This window comes from Mustela erminea, chromosome 11, assembly GCF_009829155.1.
Source record: "Mustela erminea isolate mMusErm1 chromosome 11, mMusErm1.Pri, whole genome shotgun sequence".
NCBI lineage: Eukaryota > Metazoa > Chordata > Mammalia > Carnivora > Mustelidae > Mustela > Mustela erminea.
Window position 1 is genome coordinate 87,434,642 of NC_045624.1, and position 27,543 is coordinate 87,462,184.

The window sequence follows — 27,543 nt, forward strand, 5'->3', positions numbered from 1 at the left end:
AATGATGCTACAGAAGATTTACTTAATAACACAAGAAAGACTGCATGAGATAAAAAGCCAATTCCAAAGTAATTTGTCAGTATGATACTGGGTTTTCTTTCTGATGGTGGTGATCCTGTTAAAGTATGTCTGCTTGATTTTTTATAGATGTACTTATAGTAAAACAAAATATTAACTTCAAAAAATTAATAATGGTGACTGACCTTTAGTGATAAAAGCATGGTGCTTTTTGTGTCCCTTTTATCTCAATTTTCTAAAATGAATAAACTGGAGATATGTGAAAAAGACAGTAAGGGGTACCTGTCTGGCTCAGTCGGTTAAGTGTCTGCCTTCGGCTCAGGTCATGATCCCAGGGTCCTGGGATTGGGCCCCATGTCAGGCTCCCTGCTCAGATGGAAGGCTGCTTCTCCCTCGCCCCTGCCCTCCTCCCTGCTCCTGTACACGCACACGCTCTCTCCCTCTCTCTAATAAATAAAATCTTTAAATATATATATATATAAATATATATAAAATAATACTAATCATAATTAAGTTAAAGAAAAGGTTTAGTTCTCCTGTCGGAACTAGTATACTTTCTCCTTATAAGTAAGAGCAACATTACTTTTTTCTTTAGTCTGGCTGTCAGGAGACTTTAACGCCAAATATGCTAGTCACCATGAGCAGGTGCATAGCAATGCCACGCATCTGGGGCGGGGGCGGGCGCGGGGAGGGGGCTGCTTCTGACTATCCACCATCACAACCTTCTACCCTGACCTGCACTTTCTCGGGCCCTTTCTTTTTTTTTTTAAAGATTTTATTTATTTATTTGACAGAGAGAGATGACAAGCAGGCAGAGAGGCAGGCAGAGAGAGAGGAGGAAGCAGGCTCTCTGCTGAGCGGAGAGCCCGATGCGGGGCTCGATCCCAGGACCCTGAGATCATGACCTGAGCCGAAGGCAGCGGCTTAACCCACTGAGCCACCCAGGCGCCCCTCGGGCCCTTTCTTTATTGCATTGTAGATATTCTTCTAACTAGCCTCAAAAATCTTTTTTTGTAGGACGAGTGTGGGTGAAGGGGGAAAAGAAAGATGGAAAAATAAGGGAAAGGGGGAAGGAGAAAAGGAGGTGACAGTTGCACAAACAGGATATTGCTGTACCTCTGTAATTTTCAGGTTAACTTACTGAAGTTTAAGTTCTACCATGGTGGGCACCCTTTCAGGGGCCCTTCCTACTTCAAACAGTTGAGATCTTCCTAAATTTTGGTACCTTAGTACACAGTTATTAGAGCAGTGATCACTATCAGAAAAACCTAGACACAGACTTCTTAGTAAAACAATAGTTGGATTTGTGTGCCTCCCGTAGACAGATAATGCTTATAGTACTCACAGGACTTGAAAATCCTTTACTGTAAATCCACACAGGTTTGTGGCCCCCAGACTGTAAATCAACGTGCTCCAGCACAGTTTACCATGAGTTGAATTCAGATGGCAGATACTCTTTTCTTTTAAGGCTGGTACAAGTTTTGTTTTTTAACTTGGATCATCATTTAAGTGAGAGCTCTGGGGCACCTTGGGTGGCTAAGTGGAGTGAGCAACTCTTGATCTCAGGTTTGTAGGTTTGAGCCCCACAATGGGTGTAGAGATTACTTAAAAATAACGTCTTTACAAAATAAATTAAAAATGAGAGATCTGACATTTAAAAAAAACGAATTCTCAACTTCTCCTAAAAATCACAAAAGGCAGCACAGCTTGGCTTGTATTTCAACATGTCAGCAGCCAGCAAGAGTGGATCAGCAGCCACTTCTTTATTTACTTATTTATTTTGGAAGGACACGGGTTCTTTATAAACACTAGATGTCAAAAACACATGTCATTATAAAAACTGCATTACAGGACGCCTGGGTGGCTCAGTGGGTTAAAGCCTCTGCCTTTGGCTCAGGTCATGATCCCAGGGTCCTGGGATCGAGCCCCACATCGGGCTCTCTGCTCAGCGGGGAGCCTGCTTCCTCCTCTCTCTCTCTGCCGGCCTCTCCACCTATTGTGATCTCTATCAAGTAAATAAATAAAATCTTAAAAAAAAGAAAAACTGCATTACATACCAACAGGTCAAAAGGACAGACGTGTAACACCACCAACCACTGCAGAATTAGACAGTGTGTCTTTGCATACCATATATTTGTGTGTATAGGCTCATTCGTACACACCCGCGCACACACACACACCCTTATATTATAAACTCTGGGTTTACAGAAGCTAGAGTATCTTTAAAAAACTTTTTTGCCACCTGTTTTCCATCTTTCGTACCTACTCTCTTTTTTATAATGTCTTTTAATAATATTTTTGCATTATTAAGTCTTCTATAACACAGTTTAATCTCTGCATCATATTCCTTACACTGTATAAACTATAACGAATTTAGTACTCTCACATTGCAAATCATTCTGTTTATTTCCAATAGCTTTGGTATCATAAAGGTGCAGAGTAATTCACAAAGACCATTTTGGTTTTATTTTTGCCTTTGAAGAAGCACAGGAAAGGGTGTTGAGTTCTCTATGCTCCTTCTCCCCAATTCTCCCTCCCCTTCCTCTTTTTTCTTTTTTAACTGCAGTGTAACAGCAGCCACATCTCTAGATGGGACTGTGGTCTCCAGTGTTGTGGAGGCCGCACCTGTCCTCCTTACTCACTCACAGTTGCCTTGGGTAGGCAAATGTCTATAACCCCTTCACCTCACCCCTAGCCTTTATGTACGTTCACCCAAAGTGCAATGACTGGTTATTTGTGGTCTTTTCAAAAAAGTGCCAAGAGCCTCCCCCTGCAGCGGTCCCTGAAACAGTGCTCAGCACACCACATGCCCAAAACACTGACCGAGTTAGGCCCGGGGTAAGACACACACCAAGTCCTCTTCTGTCAAGAGCCTATGCTTTCATGCTGCCTTTGCTGCTCCCAGATTTCCAAATCACTGACTGGCTAGTGCACAGCAGCTGCTGAGAAATGCCGGACGGATGGACAGATGATGGATGGAGGACACATGTAATGTACACTAAAATCAGTCTTTAATTTCTTCCAGCCAGTAGCCGGGAGAATTCTGCTCCCAAGGGAATCTGTAATATGCTTACGAGAGCTAGAGTTATCTCTTATTGTTGTCGTTGTTGCTCTGACACTAGCTGTTCACATGTGTGCAAAATTTCCCTGCTCTGCCATTTGGGGTTGGGGAGGAGGGCAGTTCCCAAAGCACAGAGAAAGTTCTACTGTGGGTACACTAAACAGTGACAGGTAACACTTGGGACCTGGTACTGAATTACAATGAATCACATACTGAGAGAGTTATTCTTTTCCTGACTTTTCAGGCTATCTGAGTCTATCGGAGAGCATGTCTCACTTTGGTGCTAACACGTATTTAAGCTCCTTTCTGACACTTGCCAGTTTAATTTCCCTTGTAAACAGAGGGAACATATGGCCAGGCCTAAAACCTTTATCAGACAAGAGAATCGAGACAGGACTTAATAGAAATTGTTTTTTAAAATTCTCGTAGGAATACAAAGATTTCTTTTTAAAAAAAATTAACCTTAAGGAAGTATTATAAAAATCTATGTTACAGGGGCGCCTGGGCAGCTCAGTGGGTTAAGCCTCTGCCTTCGGCTCTGGTTGTGATTCCAGGGTCCTGGGATGGAGCCCCGCATCGGGCTCTCTGCTCAGCGGGGAGCCTGCTTCCTCCTCTCTCTCTCCGCCTGCCTCTCGCCTGCTTGTCATCTCTCTGTCAAATAAATAAATAAAATCTTAAAAAAAAAAAAATCTATGTTACATACATTTTATCACAACTAAAAACAAGCAAAAGACATGTTATTAAGTAAATAACAGCAAAGGATGAAGTACAACCAAGACAAACAGCACCAAGGCGATATACAAAACACTAACATCTGGGGAAGAAATGGCTATCATTTGATGTTACCACTTTGGCAACAAGATGGAAAGTGTTCAGATTTACTTTAATTTCCATTTTATATTATAACAAATATAAAAAATATCTGTAATAACAAACTGTATTTTTATGGTGACGGAAAAACCTAAGATGCATAACCTTGCTACTCTGAGTTAAATTAGCTTATTACTAGAACTGACTATATGTGAGAATACATATAACCATTTATGACTATATATGGCTATACTCTATTATTCTAAGCCAACATCATAAAATGATGCCCTATACCAAAAAGTCTTCCCCAAAAGTTCCCAAATTGTAAGCCGCAAATGATGATATAAAATAAAAACATTCCACAATGAAAATACTTCTATATTTAAGTTCTTCAGCTGGGGCTAATACTAAGTAAACTAATAAGGAGACCAAATGTCACTGATACTTCCCTCTTTCAAACAGCAGCTGTGACAAATGTTAGAAAGGAGAGGTACACGGTTCTACAAGGGCTTACAACAGGTGTAATCAGACCTCAGCAGGGCTTCCTTAAGATGGGAGGGATAGGAGCAGCATAAGACTAAAGCAAGAAGGAGAGGAGTGCAGTCAGGGAGCCTGAAGTCGGCCTCACCGGCTCAGGTATGGAGTTCTCTCTGCCAAGGACAGTGGGGAGAGAGCTGAGGGGTATCTAAAGCAAAGGGCCCTGCCTGAGCAGATCCAAGCTCGGGAAGGCTGTGCTGGCTCTAACATGGTAGCCCTGCAGAGAGGCACCAGGAAGCAGAAAGTTTAAATTGATAATAAACACAATAATCCAGAAATTACTGCATCTAGACCACATAAATAATGACCAACAGGAAGGAAGTGCAGATAATTGTCCTTTTTTTTTTTTTAAACAGACATTAAAAGACAATAGTATACTTTTATTTAGGTGTATGATACAGAAATTTAAGAGACTATGATATAAAATGTAACAACTATACAAATTTAACATTATAAAAAATGTAATATAAAATCAAAACATATCAAAAATGTTCTCATTTCTTGGTCAGACCCAAGGTGGCCTACCAGAGGTCTATGGAGGGGTTCTCAGGGCCGGGGGGGTGGTGATGGTGGCTGAGTACCAAGAACTGAGGCTCTGATTACTTCCCCGGTTCTCAGCCAGGGCTTTTATGTTTTCTGTGATAGGCCTCTAATAAGGTTTAAATGAAGAAGTAATTCTGCCACTGAGACCAAGTCTGAAAACTAATGGTAACACCTGTGGCCTCCAGGGCCCAGTATAAACATGAGAATCAGTCAGTGGGAGAGCAGTACCTTAGATAACTACACCTTATGATTCCCATTTGGTCTAAACTTCTAATTTCCTTCACGAAAGCTGGTACTCAGAAAGTCCCTTATCTCGATCTAATTCTCCTCCCAAAGGCTCAAACTGTTGGTCACACCCGCACACCTATCAGAATTCTGACAGAGAAAGAAAAGGGGAAGGGAAAAGAACTGGGAAGACAGAGAAAAAGGATGTATACAGTATCAGCCTCACCAGGACCTGGAGAACAGCTGGAACAGCTAGGGCGAGTGCAGACTGGCACACTTGCTCTGGAAAAGTGGCAATATCGCTAACACTTAGCAATTACGCTCCTGGGAGCACACAAAACAGAAATGCACTGGTCCACTCCCCAAAGGGTATGTATATACAAATGCTCAGAGCAGCAGTGTTCCTAACAAACTGCAAACATCCCACATGCTCATCAACAGCGGAATAGATAAATACAGTGGGGCACATTCAAACGGTGAATTCTGCCCAGCAACGAGACCCAGCCAACTCCCAGCCAACTCCCGCTAAGCACAAAACACAAGGGCATCTCACAGGTAATGGGGGTGGGGGAAGAAGACAGACCAAAAGTGTGTACAAAGGGTTTCTAGTTATAGATGATGCTCAAAAACAGACCCAAATGAACAGTCCTATCTGGAAATACCTTCATCTTTACCTTACTACTAAGACCCAAATGAATCCCAGTCTTAATATATTAAGAGCCAAAAACTTTATTAAGTAAACCTAGCAGAAAATCTTAATGACCTTGGGCTTGGCAAAGATTTCTTAGATACAACTCATAAAACATAAACTACAAAAGAAAGAAAACCCAATAATTGGATTTCATAATGATCTATGATCTGTGCACTTTCCCATACATACTTTCAATAAACATATTAGTAAAAATTAAATGAAAACAGAAGCAAGCACAATGACTGAATGGAGGGAGACCACACTGTCATCCCTTCTCACCACTCAGGGAAAGTCTGTCCCAAGTGCACTTGCCCTGCAAACTCAGACTATGGCTGAAGTGACGATGAGAAAGAGACAGACAGTCACCACTAACTACCCACCCCGCCTTGGGAGCTGGAATGGTCAGACAGAAATTACAATGAAGAGAGCATTTTAAGATCTCTTTTTTCGTGTTTTGGGGTTTTTTTAAAGTAATCTCTACACCCAACATGGGACCCAAACTTACAACCCCTGAGATCAAGAGTCAGACACTAGCGACTGAGCCAGCTAGGCACCCCGGAAGAGGGAATTTTTTTGTAAAATCTGGCTATCCTTCCATGACTGCTCTTAGTTCACCACAGAGACATGGAGGAAAATACATTTGACACAAGAACAAATAAAAGACACCTTGGTCCTGGACCCTTTCCCCCGAATACCCTTGACTTATCTCTCCCATCCTGATTTTTAAATATTCCCCCTCCCTTCCCCTTATTCTTCCAGGCTTCCCTTTTTGCTTTCTGCAACCACGCATCATTATCATATGCCCTTTCTCTTTCACTTATGAGGCTCCAAAATAAGAAAAGGAATTAAAATACACACACAAAAATAGCACAGGTTCTCTGTGTGTTTCAAATACCCTTCTTATGCTGGGGTAGGGACAACAATCTCTATCACTTCTCACAATCCTGTTTATACAGCATCGGCAGAACATAGGCCACAGCGCCAATGTTTTTATACTTTCTCCCTCTTCCTTTCTCTCTTCTCCTGAAGAAGGTAGTTACCAATTTATAAATTCAATTAAGTGCTAGCTCTGTGGGATACTATAACCTCAGCTAGCCCTTATCTGCTACAGTATAAAGAGCCCTTTTAACCCCCCAAAATGTCAAACATCTAACATACACACACGCACACACGAAATGATCCTTTTGGTATCTGGGAAAATGCAAACTTCTGACAGACTGTGAACTTTATTAATTACAACAACAACATTTACATTTCACAAGAGAGTTGGGAGCAAAGCTTGGTGTGAATGCAGGTTCCCGCCAGGCACAAACTCCTCCAACTCCCCACCCTCCCAGGAGTCCGCATGTAAAGACTAGGAATCCTCATCTGAGCACCTTGGGCTCAACCCTTCTTTACTGATTAAGAATTGTCCGATTTTGTTCATGAGTTCACTGAAGAACTAGCAATACAGCTGGACAAAAATTTTAATAAAGCAAAAAGTTCCTTCTGCTCACTTCAGGTCCTTCAGGGGAGGCTGCGTCAGAGGCCGCCGCACAGCGTGCGCATGCGTGCTCCCTCCCTCCCGCGCTTCCTCTCCATCCCCCTCCTCCTCCTCCCTCCTCACTTAGAACTTGTATTTGGAACTGTTTAATAAATGATTACCACCTTTTTGCTAGCTATTATCATGATTACTACTCCTTTTCCTCCTCTTCCCCACCCACTCCACCCCATAAATTTCCAAATCCCAGAAGTGTTGTGGCTAAGAAAAGTCAAGAAGAAACAAAACCTTGAAAACCTAGTTTTTATATCAAACAAACGTTCGCAGCTTTCTTTTTTTCATTAAATGGGGATATGTAAGGAAGTAACCTTCGAATGGTCCTCTCACTACCATATTTAAGATGAATACATTCACTCATTCAACAGGCAGCAATTGAAAAGCAGATTACCGGTAGTTACGATTTGCTTCTAAAATCTGCAGAAGGGGCCCCCTTGCAACCGACAGATGTTCCTCTTAACTGGCAACGACATCCATCAGGTATCACGTGGTTTGTTGTTGCTTAATTCATTCAATAATGTTCTCTGTCCTTAATTTAAAAAACCAAGCTAACATTTTCCCCCTTTCTCCAAAGCTTAAAACCAAAAAACAATTTTAACTTTGTCACCCCAATGGATTTCATCCTATGAGTCAGCCATTCTGAACAGGACTCCTAGCATCCCCTACAAAATAACATCCAATGGACCCCCACTACTTTGTTAAAGGTAAAAATATAATCTTAAATGTCAAAGTTTTATTGAGATATGTGTTAAGAAAATATATTTTCTTATTTAGGCTCCAAAACAACCTTCAAAATTCCATATATTGCTTCAAATCAGATTTATTCCTTAATGAAGGATCCTAAGTCCACAAAAGTAAATTAGGTTTATTTTTTGTTTTGTTTCTCCCATTTTATAAAACTGTCTGTACAAGAATTGATTCAACCAACACTAGATGTCACACAGGACTAGCAATTCCCATGAAGCAGGTTAAAAATATGAGATGGAAGAATTATTAGGACATCACTGTTTGTATTTATTATATTTTATACTTAGAAATGTTGCTTCTCCACTGGATGGCCTGAAATATCAAAAGATCATTCTATGCTGCAGTAAACAAAATCAATTGTGGAAAATGTTAAGTTTTGGTTTCCTGCAAACAAGTAGCTTCTCCCTTCTTTTAAAGAAGACAGGCTTTCTTCATCATTTTTACCAAAAAAAAAAAAAAAAAAGGAATACTGACCAGATATAAATTCCAAATAGCTTTAAGACTCAAGGTCATGACTCAAACACTCAAACAGCTAAATTAAAAAACAACAACAACAACAACAACAACTAAGACTTTCAAAAACTGAAGTAACTGGAGGACGAGGAACTGGAGGATGTGATGTAATGTTACCTGATGTTACAAGCTATTACATTCATGGGCACGATATAGCATTACTAGGCCATGAATTTTTTTTTTAACTTCATATTCTTGTTTCTCAAATTTTTTCAGACACTTTGAAAAGACAAAGGTTTGGCTACTCATTATTGTATGCCTTTTGAAAAGAAGAGAAAAAAGGCGTAAGTTCAATTTTTTAATATATATATACATTAATGAAGCAACTTCCTTGCAAAGTGTTGGCTGACTCATAAACTACATTTATCACCCATGAAGTCAGCATATCACAAGGGTCATATATGTCTAAGCACCCCCAGAAGCAGAACAAACAAACTCTGGTAAAAGTGTGTATAAAGCTGTCATAAGCCTAGTGGCTGATTTCTAAACTTTGAAACCATGACCACATGCAACCTCCCTTTCCATCGAATTTAACTACAAGAGTGTAGGTAAAAAGACTTTTAAAATAGTAAATAACAATAATAATAAAATAAATAAATGTAATTACCAAAATATTTTAGTGCCTTTCCTTAGAAGAATGTATTTTAACCATAGAACCTCACACATTCCTAATGTGTTTCTCGCCAAGACTCATCCATTCTGTCCAACCTTCAATTGATCAACCCAGAATTTATGCTATTCAGAAGAGCTGACATAATTATTGCCGCCATCCCACTGAAAATGCTCTTCCTGGTAACAAACTCCAACATTACAGTTGGCATCCGGACCGCTCACTATTTACACCGCTACCCTCTCCCCTTCCCATCACCACCATTTTACTGGCAGAACACTCACAAGACTCAAGATTGTTTTTCATCTCAGCAAACAAGAGTGTTCAAAATCGGATGGCTAGCCACAAACCAGGAGTTAGAAACTACATAAAAATAAACACAAATGTGAATAAATTTTTCTATTTTTCAGTTTCTGAAGAAAGCAGTTAATATCTTATTTGTAATGTTCTAAATTACAGCCAGGAGCCTTTCCCTTAATTACACTAATAAATCGATTTAATGTCATCATTTTGCCATCAACTCACGTCTTCCATACACTAGTTTACTTGAATTAAACCCATTTTACCATGGTAGCTTCTTCGCCTCATTTTTTTTCCCCAGTGCTTCTCCTCGATCATCCTCAACTACTAAATCATGCCTCCATAATATTTTCCTAAATATTAAATCTGTGAACAAAAAAGATAACCTGAAAACTAACCACTGGAGAGACAAATCAAAACACCTTCAATACAAAATATCAACATAAAGTATAAACTGTTAGGTAACCAAGAGAAAGGTAAGCATCAGCTGTATGCCCAGGAACCTCAATTTAAAACATTATGTAGTATGCACAATTTTGGCAAACAGAGGTGAACACAATATTTACATATCAAAATGGGCAACTATATAGCCTCATTTCTGGCTGGAGATAAAAATATCTTAATTCCATTTATTAAGTAAAATAGCAATTTTAAGGAAATACCTCCTTTTACAGGTATAAGCATTTGACTGACAGATAAAATAATTGCTTTAAAAACACTTCTGAGTCATTTTGTCCTTACCTGCAGGCACGAACCATTACTGCATGCAGTGACTGTTCCATTTCCTAGCACAGACTTGAAGGAGCATCATATCTCTTTCAGAATGTGACTAATCTGTGGGTTTGCAATTCCTAAGCTATTTACAAATGGCACTCCCTTTCCACATAAGAAAATATTTATGACAACCAAAAGCCAAGTATTTTTAACCTACATGGTACAAATCATGTTGGTAATTTTGTAGCAACAACCTCAAAATACAGGAAGAAAATCTAATACTAATATTTCCTTAAAGAAAGCAAGATTTTTGTTTTGCAACGAAGTAAATTATTTTCTAAAGCCTCCAACAGCTGTCACACATGAACGAGCGCTCTGCTGGGCTATGGTTACATGCTGCAGCTGATTCGGCTTCACTATTTTTTAAAAAATCAATTACCCTTTGTAAATGCAGAACAGCCTGCCCAAATACACATCTTCAATACACCACAATGACCAGCATGCAGTACAGTACATTATACAGCAAACTTAACAAGGAAAAAAAACACGTCCTGGTTGTTTCTTAGCAATGCTACACCATTAATTGTTCATGCAAGAGATGTAGCTGTACCTTTCTGAAGAGGACGACTTCTCAGAGTTAACTGACATCAGCAGCTCAATCTTCTGCTTGATTTCTGGAAAAATCAGAAAATATTCACAACCAAGATTGCCTGCCCTTGCTTTCAAGCTTTATATCAACAGATTTTTTGTCTCTGATCCCTTTTGTTCAAAAAGAGGCCACAAGATTCGCAGTACTTCTGTTAGGACTGGGATTCGATGGTGCTATAAAGGGAAAAGCTCCAGAGGCACCAGGCCTTGCTAAACTATGCACATGACTGTTTATGAAAGCAGGAAGTACCATTTCTTTTAAGCAGAGGGGTGTTTTCTTTTTTAAGGTAGACCTAGCACGGCTCTGCCAGAAGATTTCAAATGCAGCAAATTAAAACACAAACAAGAAACACTCCCCACTGCATTCGATACCCTAGATCATCTGAGAAGCCTGGGTAAGAAAGGTATGAGCTGTAAGGAATAGATGTTCAACCCTTGGCTCCTTGCATTTCACCGGCCCTAAAAAATATGGCTCAGTGAATCATTTTTGTCACTTAAGAATGAAATATTAAACCAGAACCCCAATTTATAGATTGGAATTTTTTTTAATCCCTGTTATAATTTCTTGCTTGTCTTTAATTGAAGAATCTGTCTAATACCTAGTCCCTAACTCCTTTAGAAAAAGACTTCTATTTTACACCTTAATTCTCCCCTCCTCCTTCGCAATACAGCACAAGTGAACAGCAACACCCAGTCACCGAGCAGATAATATACTTGTCCTTTTAGGAAAGGACTCACAATGCCATCTGCAATAGAAATGGAAGCGCCAATTCAATTTAATTAAAAGAAAATTGCTGATACTGATTTGAGGGGGGGGGGACTAAAAGGGAAGGAGAAGTAAAAATAAAGGGGGGGGGACCCTAACACATTTCCTTTAAAAATACTAATGACTAACCTAAAAGTACGTAATTTTATGTGATCCAAACTGACAAGGTCCCATTAGACTATTTCACATGCGAAGCTGTTTTCCTATTCGTAAATGTGATTTCTATGCATAATAAAAAGTTCACACACCAAACATAAAACACCTGGCCCCTGAAATTCAACTAGAGGCAGTCACAGGAGTCCAAAGTGGACCTCAAGAGTTTGGAGGGTTTTACGGGGAAAACAAATCTTAATTTTTAAGAATACTGATTACAAAAATCAAAGGAATATGGAAAGATAGAAAAGGAAAAGGGAATAAAAATTAGTTTAGTTTGGGGGGTTTTTTTGTTGCCTAAAATACAATGGACCTGTTCAGAATATAGCCTTTCAACGTTGTTAAAATAAGGGATTTTCCAATTTGTTTAAGCTCCGGCTTCATCCAGTGGGCACTCCATAAAACCGGCACGAACATGTGATGAGAGAACAGAATCTGCCACAGACTGTGGCCAAACTCCCTAACCACCGGGGAGAGCACACCACACGGTGGTTAAACGGAGACGACGACAATGAAACTTACCTTGAGGCTTCCTACGTGGTTAACAGAGTACAGCACCAGGTGCCACAGCAAACATTCACTAAGCCCCCACCCACACCCACACCCCCAGCTTCAGAAGAGCACAGTGTTTAAGAACTCAGGCTCGGCCACCAGCAGCCGTGGATATGAAGGCAGGCTCCTCCAACGTTTTTAATAGCCACATGACCTTGGGGAAATTACTTAGACTTTCTAAAAGCCTCTATCTCCTCTCCTATAAAATGGGGATAATAACGGGGCTCAGAAAGGGCTGCTGTGGGGATTTAATGAAATACAGTGTTCCGTGACGGTCATGCAGATGGAGGGTCGTGCGGGACAGGGGTCAGCCCTCCCTGTCTACTGCTAGGGAGTGTCTGCCAGAGAATAGCAATCCGCAACAAATACTTGTCGAATGAGTTAATGAGGTATATACACTAGGTCTGTCCTGCCTTAAGCAGCTTTTCCACAGTTTTGATCCACCTTCTCCCTCTTGCTATCAAGCTCAACATATACTTTTTTGTCACTATAGTTTGATTATATATGGAATTGTAACTCTAATCTGTATCTCAGCCTCCCCATGTAGAGAGTTACTCTTGTTTCTCAACTAGTCAAGTCAGAAATGTGGTTACATTTGAATCCTTCTTCACTGTGGTGATTGTTCATTTCAAAAAGACAAAAAATTTGCACTTCGTTGTGCAGAAGATCTGGGCACATAAGCTGAAAGACCCCAAGTTTAGGGGCACCTGGGTGGCTCAGTCAGTTAAGTGTCTGACTCTTGGTTTCAACTCGGGTTGAGTCATGGTCTCAAGGTTGTGGGATCAAGCCCAGTGCCAGGCTCTGGGCTCAGTGCAGAGTCCACTTGTCCCTCTTCCTCCCAGTCACATTCTCTCTCTCTCTCAAATAAACAGAATCTTTGGGTGGGGGAAGACCCCCAAGTTTAAACTGCACAGCTCTTAGGGAAGTGTATAAACATTAGAAACAAAAGTTAAAGCTTTGAGAGCTCCAAACCAAAATGGTTTCCAATAATGCACAGACAGGTTTCTACCACCATTTTCACACTTTCTTTAAACCTTCAGATTTGTTTCTAGCTCCCAAAGGACTAAAACGTTTAGGAATATTCACAAATACTACGTGAATACTGTATACTCTGAGGCCAGTGTATCCCGTCTACTCTACTACTCACTCCTCCTTACCAATATCAGCCATAGTCTGATTCCTCCCCACATTCATTAACAACTCTAGAAGCCATCCCACAACACCACCTTCCATGCGGTGTTCACAGTGACAGACAGGTCTTCAAAAAACCCTTGGCTAAGACCTCAGCCTCCTGAACCCCTCACTCTTACACACACTACAAATTAGCTGGCTGTTCCTGTTTCATTCACAGTATCTAGGATCCTTTTTTTTTTTTTTTTTTTTTTTTCCCATTTAAGTCCACCATATCTTCCTTAATGAATGATGGTCTTTCTGTTACATTTAGATTTTCCCCACACCAAATTTTTAAAATCACCCTGTTTCCTTCCAATACTTTATAATTTTATTTAGCATGTAAACCTTGGACCCTCTTAGAAGGTATTTCAGTCTATGAATTTATGTAGAGATCCAGTCTGCTTTTATAGTTAATTTAAAACCTTGTGTCCCCTACCCCCACAATTCTAAATTACTCTCTTCACCACCACTCCTCAGTTCTTCCAAAGCGGCAGTCTTACAACCCCGTAAATACATATTTATTCAACCAACCACAGTCTCTATTTATTCATTCAGGCCAATGAGTACTAAGGCCACACGTCTTTATTTCACAAAGAAAATGAACAAGTGGTTCCTATGTAGTCTGAATAAGCATATTCAAAATTATGGTTGATTTTTTTTTTGGGGGAGGTCACAATTTTGTTCTAATTTCTAAGCAACATTATGGGACAACACAAGTTTGTTTTTCTAATCCTTTTGTGTTCTTATGATTCTCCTCCTAACTCTAGGTGCTTTGCTGTATCATCTTTTTTCACACAAACCTTACCTGTTAGAGATACTTCTCTTGCATGACCTCTTTTTACTCACTGACTCTTCCATCTATTCCCTTGACATCCACAACCAAAGGACACTGAGGATGACTAAACCTGAATTTCGAGCCCCATATTCTCTCCTGCAACCCAGAACTTTAAGTCCTTCCAACCCTACCAGACATCTTCCCCTCATACATGGTCCTGACATGCCCTGAACATAGCATCTTAAAGCTAACCTCATCAAAGCCTCAGTCTGGGATCTCCTGTTAAAGTCTTTATCTCCCTGAACAGCAGCAGCGTTACCTTCCTGAGCCAGAAATTTCTGAAGGATCCCAGACTAGCACCCTTGTCTCATCTGGGCTACCATTACCACCACTCACCCTTTTCAATCTACTTTATGTTCCAGCATTACTCAGCACTACTCTGTGATCCCCCAAACACACCATGCTTTCTCACACCAACTCTTTTCTGACACAGTTTCCTTCCCTGGGATCCCAGTGCCCAGTTTGCTTCCCTTGCACCCCCACCTCCCTTTTCTAATCTCACTCAGCCCAAGCGCCACCTCCCCTCTGACAGCGCCCAGACAGCACACACTTCACCTCCTCTGCCCTCTGCAGATCACATACACTTGCACTAGAGAATTCCTAAAATATATGCACTACTTGGCCAACACCCCTGAGACCACAGCTTCCTTAGGGATTGGGACCTGACATTTCACTGCAATTCACGCTTACTTACTGAGTCTTTGATGGTTTTCTTAACCTATTCTAGTCAAAGTTACAATCTAGCTAACTTGGTTTCCTTAAATATACATTTCCAGATACAATTAGCCAGAGCTTCCAACAACTGCAGACTTAGGAGAAACCTCAGAGATCATCACCTAGCTGGACCACCTGAATTTATGAAGAAGAAATCGGAGAGTTAAAAAGATTAACAACTGATAGCAAGAATACTCTTCACCTTCCCCATAAGACCACTGTCCCTGAGAGCTACAGTTAAGTTTCCAAAGACAAGCAACCCAAGCAGAACATTCAGCTTCTTTAAAATCAGCTTCGGGACGCCTATATGTCTCAATCTGTTCTGTCTGCCTTCGGTTCAAGTCATGATCCCGGGGTCTTGGGATTGAGCCCCAAATCCCTGCTAAGCAGGGAGCCTGCTTCTCCCTCCCCTTCCCACTTGTGCTTTCTCTCTATATATATCTCAAATAAATAAACAACATCTTTAAAAAAAAAATAAGCAAGATCAGCTTCTAAATTCTATTTTCTTGGATCTCCAATTAATTAAAATCATCACTATTGGTCGGCTTTCTCCATTACAACTGCTCCATCTATGACATCATACTCTGATTATTCGTCACTTTACACACCAAAAGGGAAAAACGAATTCACCATGATCTCCCAACTCATGGTCTTCTAACCAACCCCTAAACCTTCTTCACAAAAACCTTTTATTCTCATACCTACACTTTAAAAGATATTCAAATTCCTTGTAAAGATGATTATTTTTAACTCTTCGGTTAATGGCCTACTATCTCTAATATTTCATTTTCCACTTAATAACATGAGTCTGGAGACACATGGCTGAGTCCAGAGCTAAGCCCGTCCCTAAGAACCCAGAATAGCAGTGACCAGTAAGTGCTATTAAAATAAAGTCCAATAAAGGATATGCTTCACAGAACAGACAACCCGGGAGGGAAAGTGGACAGCACCAAGTCCACCTGGATCCGGAGAGCAGCGGCAACATGAGACTACCATGTCCTGTACAGCACTACACACCCACCACAAGCTCACATGGGGACCCCCCTTCCTTTGAGGACATGGAAATTAAATAAGACCTCAATTCTTACATCTACATCCTTTTCTCATGGGTGTTATTCCAACAGATTTACTAAACTTCTTTTCTCTTGCCAAATTCTTTACATAATCATTCACAAAGCTGATTTTATTTTGAATACACATAAATAAGGGGGATTTTTTAAAATTAATGCTTTATATATATTTGGAGCCGTTTCAGGCTACAAGAAACAGGTATGTGCTCAGTTTGCTTCAGGTGATAGGATAATACTGCAAGAAAACATCTAGAAGTTAAGAATAGAAAAATGCCTCCACAGGCCTCCCAGTGAGAATCTTGCTCAAAAGGCAGGGCAGCTCTTGATACTCGGTTCTGTTACCAAGTGCTCTGAGGGATTGCTCTCCACCTTAATGCTTCCGCATTCTGGTGATTCAACACCTCTGTGACCCTAATTCCGCTTCTCCTGTCACTACCAATTAACTGCTTCTCCGCTCTCTTTCGCATGTTCAGACTCTGCTGCCCCGGGATGCTGGCTAGCAGCCTTCTCTCTCTCTCTCTCTCTCTCTCTCTCTCTCTCTCTGTGTGTGTGTGTGTGTCTCCAACTTCATCCTGCAAGTATCTTTAAGGGGCTCCCATTTAAATAAAAAACATTGGGCCTGCAGAAGCTTTCTGGCTCAAATGTCAAGCCCTGATACTACCATCTGGGACCAAGTACTGTGTTCCCGACTCAAAATTCAAAAACGGACACAGACGATACCCTTCATAAAGGGGTAGGAGTAAAGCAAGTTCTGCAAAACCGCTAAGAAGGTCGGTGACTAACTGGCCAACACCATGAAGACAGTTCAGTCTTAAAAAGGAGTCCTTGCTATCCTGGCATTCATTATTCAAGTCATCTTTTATAAGAACACACAGAAAAGCAAAAATTGTGCAAACAAAAACAATTGTTAATGAACTGACCATTCAAACTGTCCCTGGTTATCCCTAGCCTCTATATCCGCCCATCAACCCTCTTCTCTCTCTCTCTCTCTCACTGATTCTCATATACTCCCAACAATTCAAATAGAATGCAAACCCAGAACAAAGTGAAAACTGAAAAAAGGCAACACAAGGTGCAACATTTGACCAAGTTGGTGGAAGATAATAATGAAATGTTGGAATCCCAAGTGAGGACAGAGACTGAGAAATGAGGTCACAGGAGGAGTCAGGAAGGTTAGTAATTGATGAGAAAAATCAACAAGGACAATAATATGCCAAGTGTATCAAGAATGATAATTATTTATCAGTAACTAATGGGGAAAATAATAAAACTCTTAAATAGTTTACAAAAATGTCCTTCATTACAACTGCATTACCAATTAAAAGATATCCAATCACTTTATTATATAAAATTTAGTAGGAAAACACATGTCAAAAACAACTAACACTTGATACATTCTTTGTACACTCTACTACTCAGGACTTATTTTTAAATTACAATTCAAGTTTTGATAAATAAACTTACTTTCCAAACCTGATTTTATTCTTCTAGACAGAAGTCCCAATTTCACCCCCTTCCTTAAAAGTAGTCTTTTTCTAGTATCAAATTTCCTCATGCTATAATCCCCCAAACAGGGTTACTTGTGTTCCTGAACGTGGTACGGTGCCAGTGGAGTACACTGTGTTCACGCCAAACCCTACAATGGGGCGGAGGTGGGAGGTGGAGGGGACTGGAGGAGGAGGAGGAGGTCTCCAGCTGGTGAGGCTTCAGTCTGAACTTCCACGGTAGCTGCTGCTGCCACTTATGACAAACTTCATTTACTAGAGGAAATATGTTTCCTCTGTCACTTCTTAAATTATTACTGAGTGCAATTTATAACCTAAAAGAAAGATTAGTTTAAAAGGAAAGGTTTGCTACTGATTTTCAAGTTGTAGTGAGAAAAGTGGGCCAATCCCCTCAAACTGGGATTCCCATCCTTACTCACCCCCAGAAGCCTGCAAGCAAGAGGCAAGGAGAAGAGGAGTCAGGTGCTCTGGCTGTGCCTGCACCAGCCCCAGATCCAGGTCACCCATCCTGACCCTGCAGGGGTGCTTTCAGACTTCACAGTACATCAGACAATATTTGTTAGCATTGTTTTTGTTCTTTCCATGCTGAGGAATTTCAGGACAATAAATACAAAAATGCATTAAAATGTGAAAATACGCATGCTTAAATAAATGTTTCATTTTATTAGCATCATCATCAGTGTCCTTCCTCTATCAGTAATGAAATGTAATGGAACTAATCCCTGAAAACTGCCTACACGTTTCTCACCACAGCAGAGGATCATTAATAGTTAATCTCAGCTGCTAAACAGAACAAAGGCACTCTTACCCAGACTCTGTTGGGGAGACAGAAGAAGTAACACAAGTTCTTAGAAAACTGAGCTGTTACACTTAGGGTGAGAGATCCAATGCTCTGTTTACCATGAGATCAAGTTTAAAGCTTTCTCTGTTTTACACTTATAAAATAAATACCATTTATAAATTTTTCTAATATAAGAATTTTAGAAATTACAGTACTCAGAAAAAGGAAGTATTTTATAATCCTAATTAAAAGACTGCATTTCATACTAATTATTAACATACAACTGAAACTACTCGATTCTTTAATACTGTGGCTTACAATGTCATAAATTAAGACATTTTAATTCCATTTACTATTTTGGCACATAAAGGACTATGAGTTCACCAATGCAATGAATTCTTGCTTTCCAACTCCTTTAGTAAATCAAGGTCCATTCAACCATCTTGAGAAGTTCACTATCTTAAGAGATGGTAAAATTATTGTACAAGGCTTATTTACTTGTATAAGAAAAGAAGCCCTATCAAAATATGAAATATAAGGAGGGATTAGAGTCCCTAACTCCCAATCTATGTTAACTTTCAAACTTCAGAACTGAAATTGATGATGCAGGACAATTTGTCCACCTTTCTACACTCCCTCAGTACCAACAGGCACGGCACTAAATGTTACCTGAACGGGGGAGGAAGAATGTGTCTCAAAAATACACATGGCAAAATTCCACTCCTCAGAGAGTTCACAGCCCAATATTTAACATTTAGCTTGAACTATCAGGCCTACTTGAGACCTTTATGTTAACTAACTCAACAACTGGAGAAAAGGTACTTAACATAAATTCCATTTTGCATGCACAGAAACTAAAGCTTTGAAAAGAAAATCTCTAAAACTTCCAGAGTTAAACAGTTCCATTTATAATAAAATCAAAAAAGAATACAATACTTAGGAATCCATTTAACCAAGGAAATGAGAGACATGCACACTGAAAATGCAAAACACTGCTGAAAGGAATTAAAGACTTAAAAGAAAAGACACCTTGTATTCATGGGTTGGAAGACCTACCATTATTAAAATGGTCAGCCTCCCCAAAATTGATCTACAAATTCGCAAAATTCCTATCCGACTTCTAACTGCCTTTTTTCCTCCCAGAAATGGGCAAGCTGACCCTTCAATTCAATCCCTGAAAAAGAACGAGACTGGAGGACTCACATATCTCGACTTCAAAACTTAACACAAAGCTACAGTAATCAAAACAGTGTGAAACCAGTATAAAGAGATGACATATAGATCAATGGAATAGAGTAAGATTCCAGAAATGAACCTTCCCAATACAGCCAAGTGATTTTCAACAAGAGTGCCAAGGCCATTCCATGGGGAAAGCATTCTCTTCAAAAGATGGTGCTAGGGGGCGCCTGGGTGGTGCAGTCAGTTAAGCATCTGACTCTTGGTTTTGGCTCAGGCTGTGATCTCAGAGTCATGAGACAGAGCTCTGTGCTGGGCTCTGCACTCAGTGCAGAGTCAGCTTGGGATTCTCGCTCTCCCTCTGCCCGTCCTACTCGTGCTCTTACTCTCTCTCTCTAAAATAAATAAATTCAGAAAAAAAGAAAAGATGGTTCTAGACTACTAGATATATACATGCAAAAGAGTAATGTTGTATTTCTATCCACAGCACATACAGAAGTTAGCCCCAGATGGATAAAAGACCTAAATATAAAGGCTAAAACGATAAAACTCTTAAAAGGAAATATGGATGTAAATCTTCATGATTTTGGATTAGGTGGGCTTTTTATTTTTTTTTTTTAAGATTTTATTTATTTATTTGACAGACAGAGATCACAAGCAGACAGAGAGGCAGGCAGAGAGAGAGGGAAGGAAGCAGGCTCCCAACCGAGCAGAGAGCCCGAAGCGAGGCTTGATCCCAGGACCCTGGGATCATGACCCGAGCCAAAGGCAGCAGCCCAACCCACTGAGCCACCCAGGCACCCCTAAGTGGGCTTTTTAAACATGACACAAAAAGTACAAAAAAACTAAAATAGATAAACTGAACACTTTAAGAATTACAAACTTTTGTGCATCAAAAAATAGTTATCAGGGGCACCTGGGTGGCTCAGTGGGTTAAGCCTCTGCCTCGGCTCAAGTCATGATCTCAGGGTCCTGGGATCGAGCCCCACATCAGTCTCTCTGCTCAACAGGGAGCCTGCTTCCCTCCTCTCTCTGCCTGCCTCTCTGCCTGCTTGTGATCTCTCTCTGTCAAATAAATAATTAAAATCCTAAAAAAAAAAAAAAAAAACAGTATCAAGGGAAAAAAAGGTAATCCACAGAATGGGAGTAAATATTTGCACATCATATATCTGATAAAGAACCAGAATCCTGGAGAGCCTAGGTTAGTCAGTTGCTTGAGATACTGCCTTAGGCTCAGGTCATGATCTCAGGGTCCTGGGATCAAGCCCCACATCGGGCTCCCTGATCAGCAGAGAGCCTACTTCTCCCTCTCCATCTGCCTACTGCTCTGCCTACTTGTGCTGTGTGTGTGTGTCAAATAAAAACCTTAAAAAAAAAAAAACAGAATCCTGAATATATAAAGAATTCTTAAATTCAACAATTTAAAAAAAAATTTTAATGGGCAAAAAAGATCTAACAGACATGTCTAAAGAAAAAAAACACAAATGGCTAGTTAGTACATGAGAAGATACTCAATGTCATTTGTCATCAGGAAAATGCAAAAACGAACAATGAAATATCACTTTATCCCCCACTAAGATGGCTATAATCAAAAAGACAGCAGCAAGTGTTGGCAAGGATGTGGAGAATTTGGAAACTTCATTTACTGTTGGTGGGAACGTTAACCAGCACAGCGACTTTGGAAAACAATCTGTCAGTTCTTCAGAAAGTTCAACCAAGTGTTACCACATGACCCAACAATTCCCCTCCTCAGTATATACCCAGGAGAAATGAAAACATATGCTCATACTTTTCACAAAACGAATAGACAAGTGTTACTCATAACATTCAGAAACTGTCAGCAACCCATATATCCATCAGCTGATGAACAGATAAATGAAATGTGGTATATCCATACATAAGAGAAATGTAGCTAAAGATTCATGCTACCACACGGATAAATCCTGACACATTATGGAGAGTAAAATAAGCCAGACAGAAAACACGAATTGCATGATTCCATTTACATGAAATGTCCACAACAGGGATATCTAGAGAGACAGTAAGTAGCCCTAAGGGCAGGCGAGGAGAAGGAAAATGCAGAGTGTCTGCTCTAATGCACGAAGAGTTCCTTTTTAGAATGACAAACATGATCTGGAATTAGGTAATGGCAATGTCTTTACGAGATTATAGGCATTCTAAAAACCACTGAAACGTAAACTTTAAAATCATGGAAAAGGTGACCTATGAATTTTATATCAAAAAACAAAAAAACAAAAAAAAATTAAGGTTTCAGAGCTAGTATGTTGCTGAGCCAGTATGAGAACCTGGACCATGGAGCTCTGAAGCTGAGCTTCAGCCTGCAGAGGGGAGATGACTGAACTGGGCAGAGGGAATGGCCAAAGAAGGCATTTGACCTTCATTACTAGGGTTAGAGGACTCTGCCAGGTGCAGAAAAGTCCACTCCCAACAGGAAAATGACAGAAATAAAGCCAGAAAGACCCCTGTTGTGTGGATAATCTGAGCTGTTTTGGTGACTGGCGAGAGCCAAGGAGGTACTCGTAGGAGATAACACCAGAGACCCTGGTGGGGCTTTTCATGCCAGACGAAGAAGTCCTCTTTTCCATATGGTAGAATATAACCAACTATACAGCCAAAGCTAAAATATGAGATTCAACAGGTGAATCAGAGTGAAAAGCAAATTTTTAAAACCTTATGTCATGCTCTGGAAACAATATTCAACTTCATGGCGCTATTTATGAGACTTGTCAATTCTCCACAATTCAATGTGTATCTTTCCACCCACACAGTCCCCCTCAGGAACTTAGCCAATTATCACCTTTCTCATTTGTAAGTCCTAAAATTCTCACCTCAAGCATCAGTCCTCCCTTATGTCTATAAAAATCTTTAACAGAGGCAAGCAATAGTAAAGCCTACTTCCAAGGCTTTGTTGCTTTACAAAATGTTACGAAGTACCACAAATACTTTAGCAAATCAAATACAGGCTACTTTATTTTTGTCTGTGGGATTTCCTACCAATTACATAGAAAAAAACCTCAACTAGTTCTCCATTTTAATATGCAAAAATCAACAAACTGGGACTTAAACATATCAAGGAAACAGAAAACCTTCATTTTGTTACATCATAGTGACCTTGAATCGATATTCCAGAGTACAAGTTCTTCATCCTTATCATCTCTGAGCATGTATCGAGTTGCTGGTTTCTAGTCATTAGAAAACAAGTATTTTGAGCATGAAACAATACCTAAAGATTAAGACATTAGCATTCATAATTGTCTCTGTGATAACTAGCAGCAAGAGTAACAACAGTAACAACTAATATTTCATACCAACCACAATGTGTCAGGAGCTCATTTGCTTTCTGTAATAATTCTTAATAATCTCATACCCCTGTAAGATCAATATTAATCATTAACCCCATTTTGCAGATAGGGAAACTGAGGTACAGAAAGGCCCAGTAACTTGCCACTGTTCATAAAGCCAGTAGAGGGGGAATCTGAACCGCAGCGGCCTCTGCACATTGTCTGGGCCCTCAACCATTATGCTCTCTGTGTGGCCCATTTAAAATGTTCTCAAATTTTTCCACAGAAGAAAAATTTCTTCCTCTCTGTCAATCTTAAAATAATCATTTATGTGTTAAGCATTTGCGGGGTAAGGCCATTAACTTATATTAAGAGTTGAAAGAAAGTCCAATTTTTTGGCTATAATTTGATTGCATTTTATGGGGCAAGCTAAGTCCTGAGCCAGTACTGGGTAACTTGGGCACTCTAAGAAAGTCTTGGGATGTACTTCTTGTATTTAATTTTCCTCTTCATCCTAAGGGCTGTGTGCGCTTATTTGCAGACCTACGAAATCACTCTCTTAGGGTGATGATGCCGACAAAGTCCTAGAGGTAATTCTGATGCACAGCCAGTGCTGAGAATCACTGGTTTTACACTTGGCCCCTGTCCTCCTTATTTAACTAAAACGACAGTATTAAAAAGAAAAAAAAAATCATTTCACAAGCACAAATGGGCCAATCATGCCAAACAATATTCTATTTATTGACTTCAATATAGGGAATGCTAGATAGTTAACAATCCAGCAACTCCACTTCTTCCAAACCTAAGCCAGAGAAACAGTCTCATGTGGCCTAGGAGAATCACACAAAGACGCTCATCAGAATGCTGTATGCCACGGCATGTAATGGTTAACAACCCAATTGATAAACGAACTATGGTACATTCATCCCACACAGCATTTGAAAAGAATGAGGTAGATCTCCATTTACTGAATGATCTATATAAAACTAAAACTGCAGCTTGAAGAATACACACAGTATAATACTACTTTTGTTAATACACGTGTATTTTCGCAGGTGTACCTATTTGTGTATATGTATATACATATAAATGGGAAGAGTATATTCCAAAATGATTAGAAAAAGGTCTTCCTTACTTCTGCAGGTGAAATGAGGAACAAGGAAATGGCAGCCAGAGAATTTTACACTTATGTGCATTAAACTTTTATAGGTATTATTTGTGTAATTAAAAATGATTTTCTTAAATGACATTAAGTGTTGCCAAATGATATTCCATTTAAAACAAACCCCTTTTGTGATTATCCAGCTTTCAAATGGACATTCTGCAAGAAGACTGTCATCACACCCTTATAAATAGCCTCCAAAATGCCAATTTTCACTTTCAAATAAAATTCACAGTTTAATCAAGATCAAAGCAATGTCTGTTAGAATCCTGAGAGTGTTATACTGAAAGGGGAGGGGGGACAGCAAAATTCTTCTGACACCGTACTATCATAAGAAAGGGAATCTTATGAAGGTTGTACAAATTGCATTTAAAACTAGCTTTAAAAACTAAATTCAGTCTGTCCCTTCTAAGTCTATCATGAGCAGGCTCTTAAAACAAAATAAAATTCCTGAGACAAATTGGTGAATTAAAAATATATATATATCTAAAAATGTAACTTAGCAGTCCAAAAATGATCAGGTTCCAGCCAATGGATGCAGTGAGCCTACAGGCTGCGCTAGAGAAGAAACGCAGAAGCCGATGGACAAGGGTAAGACAACTAAATTGTGTAAGCAGAGTCATGGAATGTCTGCGTTCTTTTTTAGACAGTGCAGAGGGGAAAGGCATGAGCTTGAGAAACTGAAGTGCCAGTGCAATTACATAGCAAAAAACACGTCCCACAAAAGAACCACCGCAATGAAGAGCTAAGTATAAAATGGCTCAAGAACAGAGGGTTAAGAAATTCTAGTCTTGCTTTCTCTTTTTTTTAGATTTTTTTTTTAATTTTTTTGAGAGAGAGACAAGGCGAGAGAGGGAACACAAGCAAAGGGAGTGGGAGAGGGAGAAGCAGGCTTCCCATCAAGCAGGGAGCCTGATGGCGGGGCTTGATCCCAGGACCCAAGGATCATGACCTGAGCCGAAAGCAGACCCTTAATGACTGGGCCCCCCAGTGTGCCCTACAAGACTAGTGCCCTAGTCTTGTTTTTATTAAAAATATAACTTCCAGGACACCTGGGTGGCTCAGGGGGTTAACCCGCTGCCTTCAGCTCAGGTTATGATCCCAGGGTCCTGGGATCGAGTCCCGCATTGGGCTCCCTGCTCAGCAGGAGCTGAGCTCCTTGCTCTCTCCACCTCTGCCTGCCTCTCTACCTGCTTGTGTGCTCTCTCTTTCCTTTTCTCTGACAAATAAATAAATAAATAAATAAAATCTTTAAATATATATTTATATATACATATACATATACATATACATATATATAACTTCCTTCCAGTCATATCATTACTTTAATAAAATGGTTTCTCGATTTATACTGAAATATGCTAGCCAATGTGTTTTTAACTCATCTGAAGTAATTTGCTTTTTCCTTTTTCTAAAGCCTAATTCTCTGAAAACTGGACCAATAACAAAGAAGGGGGGATGGGGGAAATATGTGGACTGAGAGCATTCTACTTCTTTTGGGAAAGTGAGGTATTCAGGCGCCTATTTTACTATTCTTCAAACTTACGGGGTTGGTTAGCTAACTCAGTTGGTTAGGTGTTCAGTTCTTGATTTTTAGGTCAGGACTGTGAGATCGAGTCCCATGCCGGGCTCCTGCTCAGTATGGAGTCCGCTTAAGAGTCTCTTGTGCTCTCTCCCTCTGCCTCTGCCCCTCTCCCTTTCTTGAAAACAAAGAAAAACAAAAAAAACAAAAAACAAAAACAAAAAGCACTTATATTTGTATTTCATGTATTACAACACATGAATGATTGTATACTTTTTCAACGTTTTTAACTTTTCACCAGTTCTTAACCAGTTTCCCCTGCTTTCCCTCCTCTGAACACTGGCGAAGCTCGGCCCCTGGCCTTCAAGGAATGAGTGACCCTGGACAGCCATGTGCTCGTGAGAGCTGAAAGACTATGTGCCTTACCTTACTTAAGCCATTCTGGATTGAAACATTCACTTCACTCCCTCAGAGACTTCTGTTCTAAGCACTACTCAACCACCCTCACGGATCTCTGAGTGGTAGCAGAAGGTCGGCTTCGGCACCAAGGCTCCAGGTTAGGACAGTGCTTTAAGCTTCTTACAGCTTTGCTTTGTTGTACCTTACAGGGGCTGCATGTGGGCCCTTCCCACCGGCTCATTCCAACCTTGTGAGTGCACTATAGACAGTTTCCCACACTGTACATCAAGTTTTCTTTAAACTCTAACACTTGAATGTTTCTGGGTCCTAGACATTTAAGGCTCATATAAAAACAGTTCTAGGCGCACTTTTTTGAGGGTCCCACTGCCACAGTACATCTGCTGCTCTTTGAGCATCCATTTCATTCCTTCCCAAGTGACTAGCTCTAGACCTGCATCATGCACATGGAATATAGAAGTATTCCAGGCTCTTCACCTTATGGTGACGACAGGAACCCGTTCTGCATTACAACGTCAACGGTAACTCCCGAAGGTGCAAGGATAACACATCTTTATCTTCATAAGACACTATGAGACAGATACAACTGTCCCGCCTATTTTGCAGATGAGTAAGGGAGGGGCAAAGGTAAGGTGACAACAGGTCTAAAGTCGTGCAGCCATTTCACGGCAGACACAGAACGTGGCCCCAGGTGAGTCAAACTCTGAAGCCAATGCTAGCCACGTGACACAGCAGCCCTATCAAACTGGCCCAATCTCTCCGTGTCCGAAACCCAGATTCCTGAGGCACGGAATGCATTATTCCTTTTGGGCTTCTCTCGCCAGGGTGCACTATCCGCAAGATGCTGGGCTCCCTGGGGCCTGCCTGTGCCGGAACCAGGGTGCACGCCTAACCCAGCCCCTACAGGGAAGGCAGCACGCGGCAGACCCAAACACGGGCAGGCTGCCATGGGGCACCTCCAGTCTATAATCCCGTGTGCCCCTCGTGCCCGACAGCAGCCCTGAGTGCTTGGCATACATCAAGCACAATCCCCGAAGTTCAGGGAATGGGATGGAAAAGAAACATCTCAGAGTTTGGGCAGGAGTTTTTCATCAAGCCACACGGCACCCACTGCAATTCCTGGTCCTTCAGGACCAGGCTCTACTCCGTGTTCAATTTTTCTACGCAAAATGTTAATTACCTATGGTTTACCAGCACTGTATTTAGGACAGCGTGAATCAAAAATCCTGTCAAGAGTTCTTTACATCTACTCATCAAGGTTCTGGCAAAAAGAAATTCAGAGTTAAGTATTTCTTCCTCTAAAGGCTTTTAACCCTTATGAAGTCTGAAACAAAGGAAGAGACAGGTCTGAGTCTTTGTTATTTTTTAAATCCTCTTTTTCTGTAGTGGAGGACTATACTCTCCTCTAAAATTGTTTTTCAGCAAATATTCTTCTTCTTTAAAAAAAAATTTTGTGCTGCT

The 27,543-nt window shown here is 40.4% G+C and overlaps 1 protein-coding gene across 11 annotated transcripts in view; it reads right to left on the reverse strand.

Moving 5' to 3' along the window:
* SRPK2 (SRSF protein kinase 2) overlaps positions 1-27,543 on the reverse strand; it is a 251,972-nt gene that overhangs the window by 135,951 nt on the left and 88,478 nt on the right. For 3 of the 11 annotated variants that reach the window (XM_032305496.1, XM_032305491.1, XM_032305495.1), the window contains one exon: positions 10,917-10,980. The exons of 7 other annotated variants lie outside the window; for them this stretch is intronic. In XM_032305496.1, the coding sequence (XP_032161387.1) occupies positions 10,917-10,954 (38 nt within the window). In that variant the 5' untranslated portion in view covers positions 10,955-10,980. Of the gene's footprint in view, positions 1-10,916; positions 10,981-22,811; positions 22,861-27,543 lie in introns of those variants that run through there. One more of the 11 variants, XM_032305492.1, reaches the window with a different exon arrangement.